We start from the raw sequence: 22,982 nt of genomic DNA, 5'->3' as shown, positions 1-22,982 counted from the left end.
TTAAATATGATATAAATTTATTTTTAAATACAGAACATTTATCTTTTTATAATAAAATAAGACATAAAAGTTTCAAAAAAAGACATAAATCTAATATTAAATAATATTTCTAAGAAAGGAAAAGTATCATCAAAAAATTTGTTTGTTCAAATAATTAACATAAAATCCATACAATTTTATATTGAAACATGATGCTTTTTTCCTTGTGTGTAAAAACAAATAATACATTTTATTTTTAATAAGCTGAATTAATAATTTTTTTAATTATGAATTATTGTAATTTTTAATTCAATCAATCATACTTTAATATATTTGTAATAATTTAAAAATATGTTAAGTTGGTGCATCAACTCCAACATTTGTGACAGTTCTTGAATAATATTGTACTCGTGCTGTTGTAATGTTGTTATTCCACATCCGCAGTAGCCAGAGTACCACTGTTATACAAGCTCATAAAGGACGGGTAATTTAGATCAGAAGATGGGTTCAAGCAACTGGAATTGCTTCTTGAGATGGTATAGATTTGATTCCTCGTAATATTCATTGAGCAGAGTAATTTGACATAGTCTTGTGACAAGAAAGATAAGGAAAATCATTAAACTCTTTTAGTTCTTGATCGACTGATATAATGATACCAGCAACCGCGTTTGACTTGGCAACATATGACAACATCTTAAAAGCTGAGGAAAATTTATTTTTACATACAATGATAACGTAAGGAAAATTTATTCCTTACGTTTGACTTAGTAACGCTAATCTCTTAGCAGAATCGCAAGTAGAAATATTTTTGTAGTAGAAAAGAGGGACATCTTTCACCAAAGCTTTAGCAGGGAACATGGTCCAGCCAGTGAGGCTTACCCCATTTCCCAAAATCAAGTTTCCTCCAGATGTTTGATCAATGGAGCCTGCTGCAACTACTAAGACCCATGGAATAACATTATGCAGATATCCAGGATCCAGGATCAGGGCCATCATTTCCAGCTGAAGATGAAACAAACACACCTCTTTCCATGGCTCCGAAAGAAGCTATAGCAATAGGATCTTCATACAAAGGCATATCATCAAACCCATGGAAATTGAAATGACGTCAACACCATCAGGAACAGCCTGATCCATACCAGCAAGAACATCTTCAAGAAAGTTCAGTCCCCTTACACACTCCATTTTCAATGAATTTGGTAAGTGAATCTAATGCATTTTGCACAAGTGCTTATAGTCTGGCCGATGAAACAAACAAAACAGGCCTGCTTCAGTACTCAGTAGGATTCATCACCTGTGACTGTTGTTTGTCTTTTTCTACCTACAAGAAAAAAATTTGAAAATTTGTTCTAATCATATAAATTCTACATTCGGAGTATATGACTAGGTGAAGAAATCACCACATTAGGACAGTAGTAATAAGTTAAAATCAACTTTGTGAACAGATATAAATGGCTACTATTTAGATTTTCTTACTAATGGCAAATAAAATAAGGTGACTATTCTAACTGATAGATAATATAACAAATTTATTGGCATAAAATTACTATACGTAATTCATAGAATTATTAAAGAAGTCATACAACCTTGTAAATACAAGTTTTTTGTTTAAAAGAAAAACGAGAATATTGTCCCATAATTACCACAGCATCATCTGCTCGTCAGTCGGCATGTGTGTTTACTTTCATCAATCGAGCCCATCTATCTGTTTGATGTGTTGGATTTTGGACCATTCCGGGCCACTACCCTTCCTGTATCTTTCTTTTATTATAGGACATCCACCTATCCACAGGAACTGCAAGTTGTCATGGAAGTTTGGCAAGCTTTCCATATTTTCACACTTCACAATAGATAACCTCTCCAGAAAAGGAAGCTTCGCTAGTGAAATGGGAAGAGATTTCACTCCCTGAAACCAGTGTATATGTAATTCACGCAAGGAAGGGAAGATGGAGGAGAGATAATCATCAGGTTGCTCTTCATCCACTATCCACTTTAGCTTTTCCCACCCCCACACTGTGAGCTCGATTACATTGGGAAAAGAAAAGGATAAGGGCCATGGGAATTCATCTAAATCCTCCGAGAAGCCTCCCAATGTCAAACATTCAATTGCTGAACTCACACTTTGGGCAAACACCTCATAGTTCGGACACCCCCAAATAGAAAGATCTTTGATGACATTAATAGTATTCAGGTCAGGCAAATCAATCACTAGTAAGCTCTTTAAACCTACGCCGAGTGTCAAATATGTCAATCCCTGTAACTTTCCTACACTCAAAGTTTTCAAAGACACAGAATTGTTTTCCAAGAGCTCGCCCATTATGCAGTTCATACTTGAAGAAGAAGAGCACCCTACTCCGCCACTGATATTCTGCAGTTGTAGATATGTGAGACCGCATGCCTTTTTGCTCAATGATTCCAGTAGCTTGCTGCTGTCCAAGTCTCTGATATGCAGTGTCTTCATCAACGGATAACAACTACCCGGAATCCTTCTCAACTTTGAACATCTCTTAATATCTAACACCTCGAGTTTAGGGAATGCTAGCACATTGTTTGGGTCTTCACCGCTTGTATCCATAGCTGGGTCTACCCATTCTTCTAGCTTTGGCGAATTGCGTAAATAAAGATGTGTCAATGACGGATACATTGTTGCAACTGTTTCTTCTGCCCCATTTTCATTTAATTCACCACTAATGCCACCTTGACTTCCACATAAATGGCTGCTTATAACCTTGACGTTATCCATCCCCTTTATAAAAATCTTTCTCAACTTAGGAAGATGACCCAGCTGTGGAAACTCTTCACATCTTTTACAATTTCTGAATGTGATAAATTCCAAGTTTGTCATGATTGTAATCCAAGTTGCAAACTTCTTTCCCGTAAAGTTCTCAACAGTCAATTCTTTTAGATTTGCATGAGGTTGTAATCCTTCCATCACATCCTCATGGTTGTATTCTTTTTTTCCCATCACATCTTCATTCTTTTTCCAGACTAACTTTAAATGCTCAATATTCGATTTTGTATGCAAACTCGTCTTACTAGCTTCTTCCATATTCTCTACATCACCAAGGGCAAAAAGCCTTAGAGTACCTTGAAGATTTTTGAAACTTCCCAGTTGTCCAATAACACATTGATGATCTCTACTCACAACAAAATGAGGCAGCGTTTGAAGACAACTTAACCTCTCTATCCCAGAAAACATGTCCGAACTCTCAACGTCATTGTAATAACTATCAAAGACCAGAATATGTCTTAAATTGATTAAGTTGCAAATATTTCTAGGAAGCTGTGTTGCGCTCTGGACGCTCAATGTCTGCAAGTTATAGAGTCTTGCAATGTAATCAGGTAATTTATTCATATTGTAGCATCTTGAGATATCCAAATACTTAAGATACTTCAGATTGCTCAGTGAATTTGGCAACTCACCTTCGTAGCTATGTTTTAGAACCAAACCAATCAAGTGCCTCGGGTAAGGCACCAAGTCCCTAACGATGCGAGACTCTGCATATAATACTTGTACTTTCTCAAAATTTCTCCTAAGAATGGGTGGCTTAATATTTGAAATCCCTTCATCAACCCTCACATATATGGCCTTGGAAATATCGTTTAACTCATGATCAGCTTTGACAGTTACCGAATGATGTTTAGATAGATCTAGTGCGAGATCGTGCACTAGATCATGCATCTTGTAGGAATATATGCCGCCTTCATAATTCCTTTCACCATCTTGTAACAAACAATTCCACAACAATATATTAAAGTATTCGCTCCCTATATCTTCCATCAGCTTATTGCTACCTTTAGGGGGCAAAAGGAATCCTAATGCCATCCAGATACATACCATTTCATCTTTCCAGATTTCAGAATCCTTTGGCAAAATTGAACAATATGCAAAACATTTTTTTAGAGAAGAATGAGGTAGATTATCATAAGACAACCTCAAGGAAGGCAATACATCATCATTCGAATCCCACGTTGCACTATCTTGAATCCGCAACCACTCTTGCTCAGACTTCTTAGAGTGCAGTAAACCCTCTAGTGCTTTTATGGCCAAAGGCAGGCCACCACACCTTTCCACCATTTTTCTTCCCATGGCTGCAAATTTCGCCGTCTCTAAAACTCCTCCTCGTGAAAATGCTCTTCGCTTGAACAATTCCCAGCTATCTTCTTCTGATAATTTCTCCACCCTATGAGTAATAAGACATCGCATGACTTCAACGACTTTCTGTTTGCGAGTCGTAATTAAAATCTTACTTTCTCTCGCCCCACCAACCCCGAGCAAGGAATTCCTTAAGTTATCCCACTGTTCTGGTCTCTCGTTCCAGACATCATCTAGGACGAGTAAAAACTTTACCCCCTTAAAGAGTTTTGAAGAATTTTGATGAGTCCTTCTGTATTTTCCAACACGGAAGCAGTTGAAGTGAGTGATGCTACCATTTGATTTAAAATCTTCATGAAATCAAAATCATCTGATACAGTGACCCACATCCTCTTCTTGAACGTATCGGTGACAACATCACTATTGTAAACCATACGAGCAAGAGTTGTTTTGCCTTGACCTCCCATCCCCATGACAGCAATGACTGGCAAATCCTCCGCATGATTTGTGCACACTGCATCGACTAAAAATGATATTTCATCATCTCTTCCCACTATTAGCGACTCGTATTCAAAGGGGGGAGTATTGCGCATTTCCCTGGGCTGCACAGTAGTAGTTAACTGCGCCACAGGCTGAAGTCCGAGATCTCTGGCCAATTGAAAAATATTGTCGAAAGAAGTATGGATAGACTTGATCTTATGAGCAACCTTAGAACGATAAAGTACGCTGTTTTTAGTAGAAAAGAAATGCCCTAACATACCGCGATTTTCAACCTTTCGCCGAGTGACTTCATAAGCAAGTTCATCCATGAAAGCATCAGCTTCACGAGCAACATCCTCCAGCTTGTTGAACCAGCTCTGGACAGCAGACATGTTAAGCTTTTTGCTATCAGCATCAGACAAGAGAGCATCAATAGTTTCCAACCTTTCTCGCAGCATTACCAGATTTTCCTGAAGATTCCAAGCCTGGATCACTTCTTCAGCCGCAAGTGAAACAAGCTTGAAAACCAGGCCACTGGCAAGATCAGTTACAAATGCATCAGCCATGTTTATGAGTATAGGAAAACAAATGTTTGTAATGTATGGAGATTATAATTTGATACTTCAACAATTACACTACGCAGAAGTAAAATAACATGGAAATAATTTGATTCTTTGCCCGAAGAGGGTTCTGCAGACAAGAGTGAATGATGGGTACTAAAAAATCAATTTGTATCAGCAACAACACGGCCAACTCGTCAACTTGGCCGACTCTGTCAACCTTGGCAACTTGTCAACTAGGCCACTTTACACCTACCATAATCCAACAATTTCATGGATAAATATAAACTATAATTTATAACAGTCTCCGATCACCATGACAATAATTCTCAACTGTTTAAAATGAAGTCGAAACATAAATTAATCGATTATTGATGATTTAATGTTATTGAGATTATTAGTTATCGTTATTATTAGACATTATCAAACTAATCTCTTGAAGCTCAAATATAAACAATTGTGATTCCACAGGGCCCAGTGAGAATTGCAGAGATCACAATACCGGCATATTGGTGAGACCTTTGCTGAAAGTTGGTTAAAGACACATGTGCTCCCGTATCACCGCCGAATCCCAGCTTACTCCGCCACCGTCACCGTCTTTGCCGCCACTTGTACCAGCTGAACAACCCCGATTTATGTATATGAATGTATCAACATTCACAAACCAAACCAACATACACAATCAATTGATTTCGATCCCCGCAGTTTGATGAACCCTAACTTCGATTTGTAGAGCACCGACTGAAACCTCTTTTCCAACCGACTCATGTAGTCATGTGTTCTTACGTCTGTTTTTAGTTTTTACTCCCTCCGTCCCGGTTGTCACCGGTTTCGTGCCGAAATTGACCAAAATAGAAAAATAATGAAAAAATAAATTTTTTTACCACCCAACTTATTATTTATTTAAAAATATACAACTGAAATATAATTTTTTCTTTTTTTTCATTAATCTTAGGTTCAGATTTTTTTATCACTAACATTAAGTTCGAACATTATTATTAACATTATGTTATTCTTTTTAGCATCATTGAAATATAGTGTTAGTCTGGAATATCTTTATACGAAACTATATTTTATAAGAGTATCAAAATGCGTGCAAACAGTATACGTAGACCATTGAGTAGAATAGAGGGAGTATGTATTACTACATATGTGTCCTGGGTAGTTTACTATGGAGGACGAGAGTTGGACACGCATTTTGAGTCTCCTAAAAATTTTGGTTTCAAAAATTATTTTATTTTATTTTTTTCTGAATAATATTTAACATTTGAATTTAATGTTGGGTTTTTTCTTTAAAAAAATGTTGGATTTTTTTGGTCACTGACGTTAGATTTTTATTTGATTAATAAAAATATGTAATTTTTTTAGCATTATAACAATATATTGATAGTCTGCAATATTTTGATGATATGATATGTATCTATAACACTATATATAGTCATGTATACGTCCTCTGGGTAAAAAAAATTCTAAGTAAAAAAATTCAAACTCTCGTCCCCCAAAATAAACTACCTAGGACACATATAAAGTACTTGTTAGGTCCTGGAACGATTGTAGAAGGGGGATTGAATACAATCGTCACTTAAAAATAATCGCGGAGGAATAAATCTGATTAGTATACGACTTGTTAATCAGATTAAGATTAATTAGTATAACAATGGTTAAGTCGTTATATAATTAATATGATTCGTTTTAATGTCCACTAGTTCGTAGAATAAATTCGACATGAAGTATTCTAACTTAGCGGTATAAAACAACCGAGTGATCAAAGTACAGAAAACTGTGGATATAACAATAGCAAGTTACAAACAACTTGAAAACTTTTACAATGCTTGAACACTTTACAAATGAAGAAGTGAAGCCATATTTATAGGCAAATCACTTGGAACTAGGTATGACATTAATAGGATTGACATTCTAACTTAAGAATGACATTACAAAGCAAAGACATGCCAAAAGAAGAGAAGGAATGACATATTTGAAGAATGTCATACTACCAGGCGCGATATGACCTTCTTTTCTGGGCCTTCAAGGGTCAGTTGGCATGACATATTCAGACAAAGCCATAAGACAACAGGCGGTATGACTTTTTAAGTCATACAGTCACAAACGGTATGACATATAAAATGTCATACAGCAATACACGGTATGACATGTGGAATGTCATATACCAATACACGGCATGACATATTCAATGTCATGTGGAGAATGTCATAGAAGAGGACAAGGTATGATTTTGTAAAACAAAGTCATATCGACTGCTAAAGTCGGTATGATTAGCACGGTATGACATTATTTAATAAAATCATACCGAGTTATAAAATGTATAAAACCATATGTTTTTAATTAAATATATATTCAATAATTACTCAATTAATTATATTAATCATATAAATTCATAAATTAAATCAATTTGAAGGTGAATCAATTTAACAAATAAATTATACAACTAATTTAATTAATTTGATAAGTGAAATAATTAAATAAATACTTATAAAATCATTTTCCTTCAACAGCAGGGACTTCAGACTTTGTTGAACGTTGTAGATCTTTGTCTTGATTAAACGGCCACCTATAGCTGGTGCAGAACATTTAATCTGAGTAGCTGACACATAAGTGTACTGTCCGGTTCATCTGTGTCTAGCTGAATCAAATATTCTTTATCAAATAAACATTTGAGACGTGGCTTGTTCGTCGAGTCTTTGTCTTCGTAGTTCTTCTTCATAAATAAAAATAGTATGGAATCTTCTGTATAAATAAAGTATTAAAACTTTATATCTTCTAGACTTCTGAACATGCTACAAAAAATTATGTTAGGAATCAATAATTTTTTATGATAACATAAACATTTTGTAACATGTCTTACTTAGAATCTTTATCGAATTTCAGTTGTAATTGTTATATTTCTTGTCTTTGGGAATTATCAACGGATGGGTAGAATAGGATGGCTAATTGTAAATATCCAATGCCATGTAATTTTATCTAAGTGAAGGATATTCAACTGATGAGATGTAACTATTCAACTGATGAAGACTGGATGATGTTTCAACTGATGAAAATCAAGCATTCAACTGAAGACAAAGTGTTCAACTGATGATGCTGAGGAATTCAACTGATGAGACTGGAACAGCATTCAACTGATGGAGTTTGTAATTCATTCAACTGATGAGCCGGGCATTCAACTGATAAAGTCAAGAGCAGTTGAAAGCAACCAGAACTTTCAACTGATGAAGCAAAGAGCAGTTGAAAGTGACTAGAGCTTAAGTCTGACAAATCACATGGATCGAATTACACTAAAATAGACATGGAAGCCTAATTAGGAAAATAAAGAAGAAGCAGAAACATACTTATCTCATGCAGTGCAATCTAGATCAAATCAAGATGATGGTCAAAGATGAAGACATCTCAGAAAGCATGCATAAGACAAAGTTGTGCAGCATTGTTTTTAGATTAGAGTGCATTTTGTAATCTATCTAAAAGCTTTGTAAAACTTGGAGTATATAACCAAGTTAGAAGCATCAGTTGAACTTGTTCAAATTACTTGAGAGAAAAATCTGAGAGTTAGAACTTGTTTGAGTGATGAACCAGCAGCTGTGCGAATTGTAATCAATCCACAGATTCTTCCATATAAAATCTCACGGGTGGATCATTCAATCCACCCGTATTTTTAAATACTTGGTGTTTTCTGTTTTACTGTGATTTAGTGTATTGCATCTTGAATCTTTTAATTTGTAAAAGATTGTATTCAACCCCCCCCCCCCCTTCTACAATCTTTCTTATAGTTGGTGTAAAATAACAAATTATTTGTACACTGAGGTTTGAACATATTAATGAACCTCTTTCAGTAGTGTGCAGCAACAGCATCCTGAAATTCTTCAGACATATAATTTCAATAAATCACTTGACGTTCTTCGTACGGATTTCTTCAACAGTACTTGCTATTTAACTTGCTTTCTTATCAGAGTTGAGTTAGTACCTCTTTAATTACAAATAGGCTAAACATGTGCCTTTGAGTACTACATATAAGGATATAGACATATATCACCACCATTATATTGCAGACTACCACTATATTTTAATAAATCTAACAAGAATAATATAGTGTCAATAATCAAATCCGAACTTAACTTAGTAACAAAAAAATCCGAACCTAACATTAGTGATAAAAAAGAAAAAAAATTATAATTCAGTGGTAGGTTTCTAAATAAATAATAAGTTGGATGGTAAAAAAAAATTATTATCCCAAAAATAAAAAAATATATATCACTGGAAATAACTTTTAATCTACTGATTTTCAATTTTTTAAAATAATGAAAAAATGACTTATAATTTTTGATGAAAAATTAGTTAATTTGATCCACAAAAATAGAAATGTGGCAATTTTATTCCCCAATTGCGGCGCATCACTTGCTAAAAAAAACAATGGTAATAAATGATTTAAAAAAGTTACTGATATATAACGATCTCAGCCTCGAATTTCGAAATAAAACTATTCTGCGGTTAATCAAATTTTGGAGCCTAGAAATATTTTCTAAATTAAAATTTCTAAATTGTCCAATTATACAATATTTCTAAAGATAATATTTCAAACCATTCTAGATTTTTGTAAATAATTTCTGAAAATTATTTTTAAAATGGCAAATGATTGAAATAATCCTTTAAACTTTTTAAATATTTTTGAATTCAATAAAAAATATATAAATACCGAAATACTTGAATATATTGATAATTTCAATTAGATAAAAAAATTTCGAGCTCAGATAAATACAAACTTTGATTTTGAAACCAAAGGACAATATTAATTTATTAAAAACAATAAAATAGCTGAAATTTTAATTTAATCGCTCAGACAGAAAATAAACAATTAAAACTGCACTTTCAACACGTAACATAATTAAGCCAAATAATCATATAACTGCAATAACTTACAAAATTATTTTTCAAAATCCAACAAATTGAAATTAAATATAAAATTTTATTTCTTCTCTTTTATAAAATTAATAACATACTAATAAATAATTACTGAAAAATTTGAGTCGATTACGATCGTGACAGTATTATCACTACCTTATTTTTCGTCTTTATCACAATCTTATGAAAGATAAAATTTGTTAAATTATATACTAATATGAATTTGGTAAAAATAATTGAGCTCTTTATTTATTTGAATTCTAGAACTTGATAATAATTTTTAATGAGTCTTTTTATACTTAAATTATTTGAATTTTAAAAATCAAAATGTACAGTTTTGTTTCAAAATGTACAGTTTTGTTGGCGATACAATCATGCTGATGGAAAATGGTTTCAAAATCTAACGGGGGTGTATTCGATTGGGATTTTGATGCATTGTTTTTAGTTTATGGATTTTAATGGATTGTATGGGATTTTGATTTTGTGCGGATTCTTGACGAAATGTCACAGAGTTGATAGGATTCAAGTACAATGCTTCAAAATCCCATTGAAATTGGTGGGATTTCAAAAAACTTAAAATACACTGAAGAATGCCACAAAATCCATCATTTTATGAAATGAAAAAAAATCCATCAGCATTTGAATACCATCAGATTTTAATGGATTTCAAACAATCCCAATCGAATACCCTCAGAATTTTAAAGCATAATTTAAAATCCCAATTGAATACCACCAGATTTTGTAGCATAATTTAAAATCCCAATTGAATACCTCAAGATTTTAATGGATTTCAAACAATCTCAATCGAATACCCTCGGATTTCATGAATGCAAAAAAATGCTTTAAAATCCCAATCCAATACACCCCTCTAAATCAACATAGAAGTCTTTTAAAAAACTTCTAAAGGGGGTTTCACAAAAAATCAAGTTAAGTTCTAGGTCAAAAACAGATATAACATTCAAAAGGACATCAAGGTATTCTACCCCTAGCCAGTCTTTAGCAATTTCTTCCTGGCCTTCGTTGGTGATCCGCTGTTTGAAAAGGCCATACCTCTACCTTAAACCATATCAGTATATCACCATGCTGGCAAACTTAATGTTGCCATGGAGTCTATAAAACAAGATGCAAGTCTTCCTAGACCACCATTTCCGAGTGCTGCATCTTTTTCCTTGCAAAATTCGATTTTATTATCAAAGTACACTAAGCACACGCGCACACACACATATCAGCTTTATTAACGTTCGAGATGTTTATGAGTTGGATTACCCGTTCAACAATTTCTTCAAGTTCATGACCAATTTTGTTTAAAGCATCAGCATATGCATCTTGAATGGCCAAATTAATTTCCTATTGCATTGGTCAAAGCTCTGTCTCGGAGAAAATGGACAGATACAAGTCACACACTTCCGACCTCTTACACACACATGATATCAACTAATCTCCGAGACCATTAATCTGCAAAAAAAAAACAAAAAACATTATGATTATTAATGAAAAGTGAACAAAAGTAACAAAAGAGAGAGACAGCTTTTGATTTTGCAAAGGAAGAGCTGAAAATACAACAAAGAAAAGTAACAACAAATAAGGAAAATTCTAGGGAAAATTAATTTAAAGGTCCCTGAACTATTGGTGTTTTATTGTCTGGGTCCCTGAAATAAAGATTCCAATATCCGGGTCATTTATGTTTTCAATTTTCTTGTTTGAGTCCTTCCGTTAATTGAGATTCTAACGGACGTTAGAATCTCGATGACGTGGCAGGATTGTTGAAACGTGTATATGAATTTTATTTTAAAGATCCCTGAACTATTAGTAATTTTCTTGTTTGAGTCCTTTTGTTAATTTAAAATTTATTATGTATTAAGATACTAACATTTAATCGACTTGTAAGCTATTCAATCTTTAGTACAAATTAAGTTTTTTAATTTGTAAATTTTTATTTCGTATATTAATTAATTAATTAATTAATAAACATTAATTTATTTATTGTGTAAATAAACATTAATATATTTATTGTGTTATATTAATAAATATATTAATGTTTATTTTACTGTGTTATATTAATGTTTTAACTCGTGTTTTTATGTATCTTAATCTTAATTTATTGTGTATTAGTTTTTTATATCACAGAATAAATGACATGTAAAAGAGACTTGCCAAGAATATTGTCATAACAAACGCAAAGGTTCTGTTAAAAAAAACGCAAAGGTTATAGTTATATTGTAAAAAAAAAAAGCTCAGAAGACATTGTCAAAAAATCTAATAACAAATCAATTTTGAATTTATTTAACTTAAAAGCTCTGTAACAATTCAATATTAATTTGTCAAATAACTATCAATATTAATTTTGCAAAAATTCCAATTAGTGTGACACATAATATTATCTTTTAGACGTCTAAAATAATTACGAATTAAAAAACTTAAGTTGTACTAAAGATTGAATACCTTCTAAGCCGATTAAATGTTAGTATCTTAATACATATAAATTTTAAATCATTGAAAGGACTCAAATAAGGAAATTACTAATAGTTCAGGGATCCTTAAAATAAAATTCATATACACTTGTCATTAATTCTGCCACGTCATCGAGATTCTAACGTCCGTTAGAATCTCAGTTAACGGAAGGACTCAAACAAGAAAACTGAAAACGTAAGTGACCCGGATATTGGAATCTTTATTTCAGGGACCCAGACAATAAAACACCAATAGTTCAGGGACATTTAAATTAATTTTCCCGAAAATTCTATAACAAAAAATAAAAACAATACAATTTCAAGAGAGAGTCACCTTCTCCTCCTGCAAACAATTTAGGTGTAACTAAAACAATTGCCAACCATTACACACTACAAGTTGCAGGGGAAAACACTTAATGATGAATTGATATGAAACTGATAGGAATTATTAAAAATTATTGGCACAAAATTACTGTACAGTAGTACTCTAGTCTCTAGAGTTATTAAAAACCTCATACAACCCAGCATATGCAAGTTAATTATTTAAAAGAAAAAAGAGATTAATGTCCCAAAATTAATGTGGCATCCTCTGCTCGTCCTCCAGGTGTCATTACTCTCGTCAATCAAGCCCAACTATTTGTTTGATGTGTTGGATTTTGGACCATTCTGGCCCACTTCCCTTCCTGTATCTTTCTCATATTACTGGACAACCAAATATATCTAGGAACTGAAAGTTGTCATGGAACTTTGGCAAACTCTCCAAATTTCCACAACTCCAAATAGATAACCGCTCCAGAAATGGAAGCTGTGCTAGAGAAATGGGAAGAGATTTCACTCCTTGAAAATTGATTATGTCCAATTGACGCAGGGCAGGGAAGATGGAGGTGAGATAATTATCAGGTCGTCCTTGATCCACTATCCACTTTAGCTTTTCCCATCCCCGCACTCTTAGGTTGATTACATTGGGAAAAGAAAAGGACGAGGGCCATGGGAATTCATCTAAATCCTCCCAGAAGTCTCCCAATTCCAAAGTTTCAATTGTAGAATTCACATTTTGGGCAAGCACCTCATAGTTCGGACACCACGAAATAGAAAGATGTTTTAGAGCATCCGACCCTTTGACAACATTAATTGTATTCAAGTCTGGCAAATCACTCACGCTTAAGCTCTTTAAACCTTCGCCAAGTGTCAAGTATGTCAATCCCTGTAACCTTCGTACACTCAAAGTTTCCAAAGACACAGAATTGTTTTTCAAGAGCTCGCCCATTATGCAGTTCATACTTGAACAAGGCAAAGAGGAAGAGGAAGAGCACCCTACTCCGCCACCGATATTATCGAGGTCTAGGCATGTGAGACCGCATGCCTTTCCGCTCAATGATTCCAGTAGCTTGCTGCTGTCCAAGTCTGTGATATGCAGTGTCTTCATCAACGGAAAACAACTACTTGGAATCCTCGTCAACTTTGAACATCTCTGAATAACTAACATCTCGAGTTTAGGAAATGCTAGCACATTATGTGGGTCTTCACCGCTTGTATCCATAGATGGGTCTACCCATTCTTCTAGCTTTGGCATATCCCATAAATAAAGATTTTTCAATGACGGATACATTGTTGCAACTGTTTCTTCTGCCCCATTTTCATCTAATTCACTCCTAATGCTACCCTGACCTCCACATAAATGGCTGCTTATAAACTTGACGTTATCCATCCCTGATATATAAATACTCCTCAATTTAGAAAGATGACCCAGCTGCGGAAACTCTTCACATCTTTTGCAATTTTTGAAGGTGATAACTTCCAAGTTTGTCATGAATGTAATCCATGCTGCAAACTTCTTTCCCATAAAGTTGCCAACATCCAATGCTTTTAGATTTGCATGAGGTTCTAATCCTTCCATCACATCCTCATCGTTGTATTCTTTTTCTTCCATCACATCTTCATCCTTTCTCCACACTAACGTTAAATGCTCAATATTCGATTTTGTATGCAAACTCGCCTTCCTGGCTTCTTCCATATTTTCTACATCACCAAGGCCATAAAGCTGCAGAGTACCTCGAAGATTTTTTAAACTCCCCAGTTGTCCAACATGACACTGATGATCTCTACTCACAACAAATCGAGGCAGTGTTTGAAGACAAGTTAACCTCTCTATCTTAGCGAACATGTCCGAACTCACCAACTCAACCTCATAAGCGACAAGAATATGTCTTAAATTGATCAAGTTGCAAATCTTTCTTGGAAGCTGTGTTGCACTCCGAACGCTCAAAGTCTGCAAGTTGTAGAGTCTCGAAATGTAATCAGGTAATTTATTCCTAGTGAAGCACCTTGAGATATCCAAATACTTAAGATACTTCAGATTGCTCAATGAACTTGGCAACCTATCTAATTCATTACTTCTTTCTAGAACTAAACCAATCAAGTGACTGGGGTAAGGCACCAAGTCACGGACAATGCGAGCATTTGCGTATAATACTTGTACTTTCTCAAAATTTCTCTTAAGAATGGGTGGCTTAATATTTGAAATCCCTTCATCAGCCCTCACATATATGGCCTTGGAAATATAGTTTAACTCATGATCAGCCTTCACAGTTACAGAATGATGTTCGGACAGATCTAGTGCAAGATCGTGTACTAGATCATGCATCTTGTAACAAAAGTCGCCATTCGAATCCCTTCCTCCATCTTGTAACAAACAATTCCACAACAATATGTTAAAGTATTCGCTCCCTATATCTTCCATCAGCTTATTGCTACCTTTAGGTGGCAAAAGGAATCCTAATGCCGTCCATAGACGTACCATTTCATCTTTCCAGATAATAGAATCCTTTGGCAAAATTGAACAATATGCGAAACATTTCTTTAGAGAAGAATGAGGTAGATTATCATAAGACAACCTCAAGGAAGGCAATACATCATCATTCGAATCCCACGTTGCACTTTCTTGAATCCGAAACCACTCTTGCTCAGACCTCTTAGAGTGCAGTAAACCCCCTAGTGCTTTTATTGCCAAAGGCAGGCCACCACACCTTTCCACCATTCTTCTTCCCATGGCCTCATATCTCGCCGTCTCTAAAACTCCTCGTGAAAATGCTCTTCGCTTGAACAATTCCCAGCTGTTTTCTTTTGATAGTTTCTCTACTCTATGAGTAATAAAACAGCTCATGACATCAACCACTTTCTGTTTTCGAGTCGTGACTAAAATCTTGCTTCCACCCGCCCCACCAACCCCGAGCAAGGAATTCTTTAAGTTATCCCACTCCTCTGGTCTCTCATTCCAGACATCATCCAAGACGAGTAAAAACTTTACCCCCCTTAGAGAGTTTTGAAGTTTCTTAATGAGACCTTCTGGATTTTCTAACATGGAAGCAGTTGAAGTGAGGGAAGAAACCATTTGATTTAAAATCTTGATGAAATCAAAATCATCTGATACAGTGACCCACATCCTCTTCTTGAACATATCAGTTACAACATCTCTATTGTAAACCATACGAGCAAGAGTTGTTTTGCCTTGACCTCCCATCCCCCATACAGCAATGACAGGTAAATCCTCAGCATAATTTGTGCACACTGTTTCGACTAAAAAGGATATTTCATCATCTCTTCCAACTATTAGTGACTCATCTTCAAAGGGTGGAGTATTGCGCATTTCCCTGGGCTGCACAGCAGTAGTTAATTGCGCCACAGGCTGAAGCCCGAGTTTTATAGCCCATTCAAAAATTTTGTCGAAAGAAGAGTTGATAGACTTGATCTTATAAGCAACTTTAAAACGATAAAGTATGCTATTCTTGGTAGAAAAGAAGTCCCTCAACGTACTACGATTTTCAACCTGTCTTCGAGTGACTTCATAAGCAAGTTGATCCATAAAAGCATCAGCTACACGAGCAACAGCCTGCAGTTTGTTGAACCAGCTCTGGACAGTAGACATGTTTAGTCTTTTGCTATGAGCATCGGACAAGAGAGCATCAATCTCTTCCAACCTTTCTTGCAGCATTACAAGATTTTCCTGAAGATTCCAAGCCTGGATCAATTCTTCAGCTGCAAGTGAAACATGCTTGAAAACCAGACCACTAGCCAGATCGGTTACAAATGCATCAGCCATCTTTATCAGTATAGTTGTATGAAAATTATAATTTGATACTCCAGCAACTCCACTGCGTACAAGTTAAATTACAATGTAATAATGCAGATTCTTGGCCCGGATAAGGTTCAGCAGAAACGAGTGAATATTGATCAGTTCATCTGCAACAATACAACATCGTCCTCAATGACCAGCTACCATAATTATTGGTTTGTGCTTTGGTCATACTTTTTATTTCCGTATTTTTTGTCTGAAAACTGAAAAGTACTTGATTTTGGAAAAGAATTTTTGAAATTGAGATCCTCAACAAATAGTAAATATTTTATTTTCTAGGAAATCATGTCATTTCAGAAGTCCTTTCTGGTCTTTGTGATCATGTCCCTACTCACATGTTCACGGCTTAGCGTTGTCCAAAGTGGAGCATTGCTGTCAACCATAGCTAATGAATGTGATCAAGGACGTGAAAGTGGAGCAATGCTGGTCTTGTAGTAAAAGGGGTAAAGGTCAATCATATATGCACAACTTTTCTTTCTCGTCTTTCTCCATATTATTATCCCCTCGCCTGACTTTTATTTCAGTCCCTTTACACACTCCATTTTCGATGAATTTGGTGAGAAGATGTTTAAGCACTGGAATTTTGTTTACCCCTGAACACAATTGTAAAACCAACTTCTTCTTTGAGTCGTGGCCAAACCTGCATGAATTTGTTCGTTTTTACTTTACGTATATGGGACTTGAGTTAACACCCGTATTGCAATACCCACTCTGCAATACTTTTTATAACCTATGCAAATTATATATTTTGGTATTGAAATCCTACATATTAGCGTGCGAGGATGCTTGCATTGCAGCCTAAAAATAATTTTGAGTGTAAAATGATCGCTCTGCAGAAACGAGTCAACAACCGATCGATAATGACCATTAAAAACTCCAGAAAAATGACAAAACTCTACAACTTATGATTTTCTGCAGAAAACTTATACATGTGATAAACTCCAGGTCAGTCAACACATATTATTACCTTCAAAATCCATTTGTTTCTTGCATTGTCACATTGTGAGCAGGTTTTTGAAGATGACGAAGGTCGATATTGATAAATTATTGCTGGATAAATTTTATGACCATGGATTCACCATCGGTGATATCACTATCGGACTCCTGACACTATATTTCATGTTCTCTTCAATCCAGGTAAGTGAACCAAATGTGACAGTTCCGTTCTTGTCACCTGTAAAAGCTATTGCTATGGAGTAACTTAATTACTCGTACATCTTGCCGAATACTAGTGTATCTGGTGAAACTGTGACAACTGAACCCTTTGGCGCGGACACTTTAGCCTTGCTGCACCATCTCCAACATTTGTGACAGTCCTCGAATAATGTTGTACCGTTGTTATTCCACCAGTAGCCAAAGTACTGTCATACAAGCTAATGAATGACGGGTAATTTAAATCAGAAGATGGATTGGAGCAACTAATATTGGTTCTTGTGATGGTATAGATTTGATTCATGGTAAAATTCATTGAGCAGAGTAAGTTGACATAGTCTTGTGTTGTGGCGTCGTATACAAGCCCTGGATTGAGGGCACGATTAGGATCAACCTGGCCAGCTCCCATTGCTAGTGGAGTAGCAATTTCAAAATGACTTCCAATATCCTTAATCTGGTGCTGTGAATTGTCCAGAGGGTTTGCGGTGGTCATCATTGCAGAACGGATAGCTGCAGGGCTCCATTCAGGGTGTGCGCCTTTTAGAAGAGCGGCAAGGCCAGAAGCATGAGGACATGCCATTGATGTTCCTGAAATTGCATTGAAATCACTAGACAATTGTATGTTAGGTGCAATACTGGGTATTTGCCCGAGTGGCCTATCGGGATTCCATGCAGCTAAGACTAATGTCCCTGGTGCCATGATGTCTGGTTTTAAAATACCAGGATAACTTGGTGAAGGCCCCCTTGCACTATATCCAGCAACCGCAGGAGCAGGCTTCGTGCCAACAAAGGTTTGTTGGAACGTGATGCTAGCTGTAGGTTTTGAAGTTGTTTCTGCGTACTTAATCACATCAAGTCCCTGCTTGGTGCTAATTACGACTCCAGGATAAGGAAAATCATTGGACTCGTATATATGATCGTCGGATATAATGATTCCAGCAACCGCGCTGGAGTTAGCAACATATGACAACATGTCAAGAGCTGCAGAATATTTATTTTTGCAAATTATGATGGCGTTGCTAATCCCTGATAACTTCTCAGCAGAATCGCAAGTGGAAATATTTTTGTTGTAGAAAAGGGGGACATCTTCCACCAAGGCTTTAGCAGGGAACATGGTCCAGCCAGTGAGGCTCACCCCGTTTCCCAAAATCAGGTTCCCACCTAGTGTTCGATCAATGGAGCCTGCTGCAACTGTTAAGACCCATGGAATACCATTATGCATATTTCCAGGTTCAGGGACACCATTTCCTGCTGAAGAAGAAACAAGCACACCTCTTTCCATGGCTCCGAAGGAAGCTATAGCGATAGGATCTTCATACAAAGGCACATCATCAAAGCCCATGGAAATTGAAATGATGTCAACACCATCAGCAACAGCCTGGTCCATACCGGCAAGAACATCTGAAGCATATCGTCCCTCATGCCAAATAACCTTATACATAGCCAATCTTGCCTTCGGAGCCATCCCTCGTGCAGTTCCTGAGGCATAGCCAAAATATGATGCCCCTTCAACATAGTTTCCACCAGCTGTTGAGGAAGTGTGTGTCCCATGTCCTCCGGTGTCTCTAGCAGAGTTCATACTCAGAGTAACATTAGGTTTAGCAGCAAAAACACCCTTATTAAAGTATCTAGCTCCAATCAACTTCAAGTTACAATTTGAAGCATTGAACTCTTGTCCAACTTCACAAGTCCCTTTCCATCTCGAGGGAACCTCAGACATTCCATCATCCTTAAAGCTTGCACTCTCGGGCCAAATACCCGTGTCAATCACACCAATAATAACATCTTTCCCATAATCCGAGGCAGGCCATAGACCTGTAACAGGATTAAGAGAAAGAAACTCAAATGTATGAGTGGTATCAAGTGTAACATTCTTGTCACTATAAGCTGACACAAACCCTGGAGACTTCTTTAGTGTTTCCAATTCATCTTTCGATAGCAATGCAGAAAAGCCATGAAACGCATGATCATAAGTATACACCAGAGATGGAGACGATTCGAGATCCTGAGCCTTGACAGAATCAATGGTGCTTGAGTACCAAAGATCATGGCTAGCAAAAGCCTCTGGCATCAATGATTTGTCCATGTGAACAATATAAGTAGACCTGTCATTCCCAGAAATCAAGATTGCTTGAAAAGCCAAACATGCAAACAAAAGTAGAAACTTCATTGTCGAAGATTTTGGTAAGTGAAGCTAATGAGTTCTGCACAAGTGTTTATACATTAGTTGTTGGAGCAAACTAGAGTGATAGCCTGCTTCGGCAATAGGATTCATCACCGGTTAATTTCGTTTCTATTTGTCTTAACTAATCTAAAAATTCTTTACGGTAAGTTCATGTAATATTCGAATCCGCATATGACTAGGCAGGTAAATTCATGTATAGAAGACGTGATACTCCTGTCAACAAATCACTCAAACACTTGATACAGTGAATTAATTTTTTTTCTGGAAAATTATTATAACACTAAAAAAATCACTTAAATTATAAATTCTTATTAGAATAAAAAATATGTTGGTATTTTGTAATAAACTTTTTTAGCATACGTGTATAAACGATAAAAATATTTTTATGAATTTTGTGTTTTTGCAATTTAATCTAAATTTTATTACAATGCCTTCACCATCGGTGATATCACTATTGGACTCCTCACACTATATTTCGAGTTGTCGTCAATCCAAGTGAGTGAGCCAAATGTAACAGTTCCATTCTTGTCACCTGTAAAAGCTATTGCTATGGAGTAACTCAATTTCTCGTACATTTTGCCGAATACTAGTGTATCTGGTGAAACTGTCACAACTGAGCCCTTTGGCGCGGACACTTTAGCCTTGTAAGTTGCTGCACCGTCTCCCACATTTGTGATGGTCCTTGAATAATATTGTACCGTTGTTATTGCACCAGTAGCCAGAGTACTGTTATACAAGCTGATAAAGGACGGGTAATTTAGATCAGAAGATGGGCTTGAGCAATTGAAATTGGATCTTGTGATGGTATAGATTTGATTTCCTGTAAAATTCATCGAGCAGAGAAAGTTAATGTAGTCCTGCGCTGTGGCATCATACACAAGTCCTGGATTGAGGGCACGGTTAGGATCAATCTGACCAGCTCCCATTGCTAAAGGAGTAGCAATTCCAAAATTTGTGCCGATATCTTGAATCTGATTTTGTGAATTGTCCAGAGGGTTTGCGGTGGTCATCATTGCAGAACGGATAGCTGCAGGGCTCCATTCAGGGTGTGCGCCTTTTAGCAGAGCTGCAAGACCCGATGCATGAGGACATGACATCGATGTTCCTGAAAGTGCATTGAAATCACTAGACAATTGTATGTTAGGTTTGATAGTAGATGATGGAGCATTTGGACTCCAAGCAGCTAAGACTAACGTCCCGGGAGCCATGATGTCTGGCTTCAAGATACCTGGATTACTAGCTGAAGGGCCTCTTGAAGTAAATTTAGCAACTGCAGGTGCAGGTTTTGTGCCAACAGAGGTTTGCTGGAATGTGATGCTAGCTGATGGCTTATAACTTGTTTCAGCGTATTTGAGCACATCAAGTCCTTCCTTCGGCCTGATTAGAACTCCAGGATACGGAAAATCATCACTCAAGACTGATTGTTCATCGGATATAATGACAGCAGCAACAGCATTTGAGTTTGCAACAATAGACAACATATTGTATACTGAGGAATTCTTATTGTCACAAATAATGATTGAGTTACTGGAAACTAGCGATATCTGCTCTGCTGAATCGCAAGTTGAGATCGTTTTGTTGTAAAGAAGAGGGACATCTTTTACGAAGGCTTTTGCGGGGAATGTAGTCCAGCCAGTGAGGCTTAACCCGTTGCCCAGAATTAAGTTCCCGCCTAATGTGCGATCAAGTGTTCCTGCTGCAACAGTTAGGATCCATGGAAAACCATTGTGAAGTGACCCGATATCAGGTCCTTCGTTTCCTGCAGAAGAAGAAACAAGCACACCTTTTTCCATGGCTCCGAAAGAAGCTATAGCTATAGGATCTTCATACAAAGGCATTCCATCAAAGCCCAAGGAAATTGATATGACATCAACGCCATCAGCAACAGCCTGATCCATACCGGCAAGAACATCTGCAGCGGATCTTCCCTCATCCCAGAGGACCTTGTATATGGCCAATCTTGCTCTTGGAGCCATCCCTCGTGCAGTTCCTGAGGCATAGCCAAAATACGATACACCTTCAACATAGTTTCCACCAGCTGTTGAGGACGTGTGTGTCCCATGTCCGTCTGTATCTCTAGCAGAATTCATACTGATGGTAATGTTAGGATTTGAAGCGCGAAGACCCTTATTGAAGTACCTAGCTCCAATCAACTTCAAGTTACAATTTGAAGCATTGAACTCTTGTCCAACTTCACAAGTCCCTTTCCATCTCGAGGGAACCTCAGACATTCCATCGTCCTTAAAGCTTGCACTCTCGGGCCAAATACCAGAGTCAATGACACCAATAATGACATCACTCCCATAATCCGAGGCTGGCCAGAGACCTGTCGTAGGACTAAGAGAAAGGAAGTCAGCTGTACGCGTAGTATCAACTGTGACCTTTTTGTCACTATAAGCTGAGACAAACCCCGAACTCTTCTTCAACACTTCCAACTCATCTGCAGATAACAACGCAGAAAAACCATGAAATGCATGATCATAAGTGTAGAGAAGTGACGGAGAAGATTGATGGTTCAGAGAATCGACAGAGTTTATGGTGGTGGAGTACCAAATGTGATGGCTAGCAAAAGCCTTCGGCATCAGTGACTTGTCCATGTGAACAATGTAAACAGACCTATCATTTCCTGAGACTAAGATAGCTCGAAAAGCTAACCATGCAAAGAGGAACAAAAGGCTAACTCTACTTACAAACCACATTTTTGCAGATTATAGTGAGTGAAACTGGTCTGTTTTACACTAGTATTTATAGATTACTCGTTTCAGATACCGAACAAGATCACACTATCCGTATTGTTGCTTACTCTTGTCATCACTCAGTTTGAACCTCGATTAAGTAATAATCAATAAAGTAGTATCCTTACCAAAGTATCAAGAATCAGTAAACTATGACTAAAATATCTTCAGAGAATTGTTCAAACACATAAACCGAAAATGACATGAATATATAAACTACGTTCTGCTAGAGAAATTTTTTCGCTACATGGTATGATTTCGGCATATTGATCGTCAATCAAGCATCAAGGATAAATGTACGA

The 22,982-nt window shown here is 36.3% G+C and overlaps 4 protein-coding genes across 6 annotated transcripts; all 4 read right to left on the bottom strand.

Moving 5' to 3' along the window:
• Positions 1-616: 616 nt before the first annotated feature.
• On the bottom strand, positions 617-4,186 carry LOC108214444 (putative disease resistance protein RGA1). Its single transcript, XM_017386438.2, has 2 exons — positions 1,623-4,186; positions 617-1,300 (listed from the first exon to the last, which is right to left on the bottom strand). The coding sequence occupies exon 1, from the start codon at positions 4,184-4,186 to the stop codon at positions 1,667-1,669; it is 2,520 nt and encodes an 839-aa protein (XP_017241927.1). The 3' UTR covers positions 617-1,300; positions 1,623-1,666.
• A 140-nt stretch (positions 4,187-4,326) lies between these two features.
• LOC108214445 (putative disease resistance protein RGA4) lies at positions 4,327-5,934 on the bottom strand. Of its 3 annotated transcripts, XM_064090485.1 has the most exons (3): positions 5,618-5,934; positions 4,836-5,367; positions 4,557-4,723 (listed from the first exon to the last, which is right to left on the bottom strand). In XM_064090485.1, the coding sequence occupies exons 2-3, from the start codon at positions 5,119-5,121 to the stop codon at positions 4,692-4,694; spliced, it is 318 nt and encodes a 105-aa protein (XP_063946555.1). In that variant the 5' UTR covers positions 5,122-5,367; positions 5,618-5,934; the 3' UTR covers positions 4,557-4,691. The 3 variants fall into 3 exon arrangements, with proteins under 3 accessions (XP_017241928.1, XP_017241929.1, XP_063946555.1); XM_017386439.2 differs by having other exon boundaries at positions 4,327-5,367; positions 5,618-5,927; XM_017386440.2 differs by having other exon boundaries at positions 4,327-5,089; positions 5,618-5,926.
• A 7,113-nt stretch (positions 5,935-13,047) lies between these two features.
• On the bottom strand, positions 13,048-16,713 carry LOC108214443 (putative disease resistance protein RGA4). Its single transcript, XM_017386436.2, has one exon. The coding sequence runs from the start codon at positions 16,573-16,575 to the stop codon at positions 13,171-13,173; it is 3,405 nt and encodes a 1,134-aa protein (XP_017241925.1). The 5' UTR covers positions 16,576-16,713; the 3' UTR covers positions 13,048-13,170.
• An 819-nt stretch (positions 16,714-17,532) lies between these two features.
• On the bottom strand, positions 17,533-22,778 carry LOC108212007 (uncharacterized). Its single transcript, XM_017383741.2, is given in 3 exon segments — positions 17,533-17,893; positions 17,896-19,924; positions 20,383-22,778. Coding segments are annotated over 3 exon segments (4,515 nt in total). The 5' UTR covers positions 22,645-22,778; the 3' UTR covers positions 17,533-17,669.
• Positions 22,779-22,982: the final 204 nt, after the last annotated feature.

The sequence above is a fragment of the Daucus carota genome, chromosome 3 (genome assembly GCF_001625215.2).
Source record: "Daucus carota subsp. sativus chromosome 3, DH1 v3.0, whole genome shotgun sequence".
Classification (NCBI taxonomy): Eukaryota; Viridiplantae; Streptophyta; class Magnoliopsida; order Apiales; family Apiaceae; genus Daucus; species Daucus carota.
This window is presented reverse-complemented; position numbering and strand designations above follow the sequence as displayed.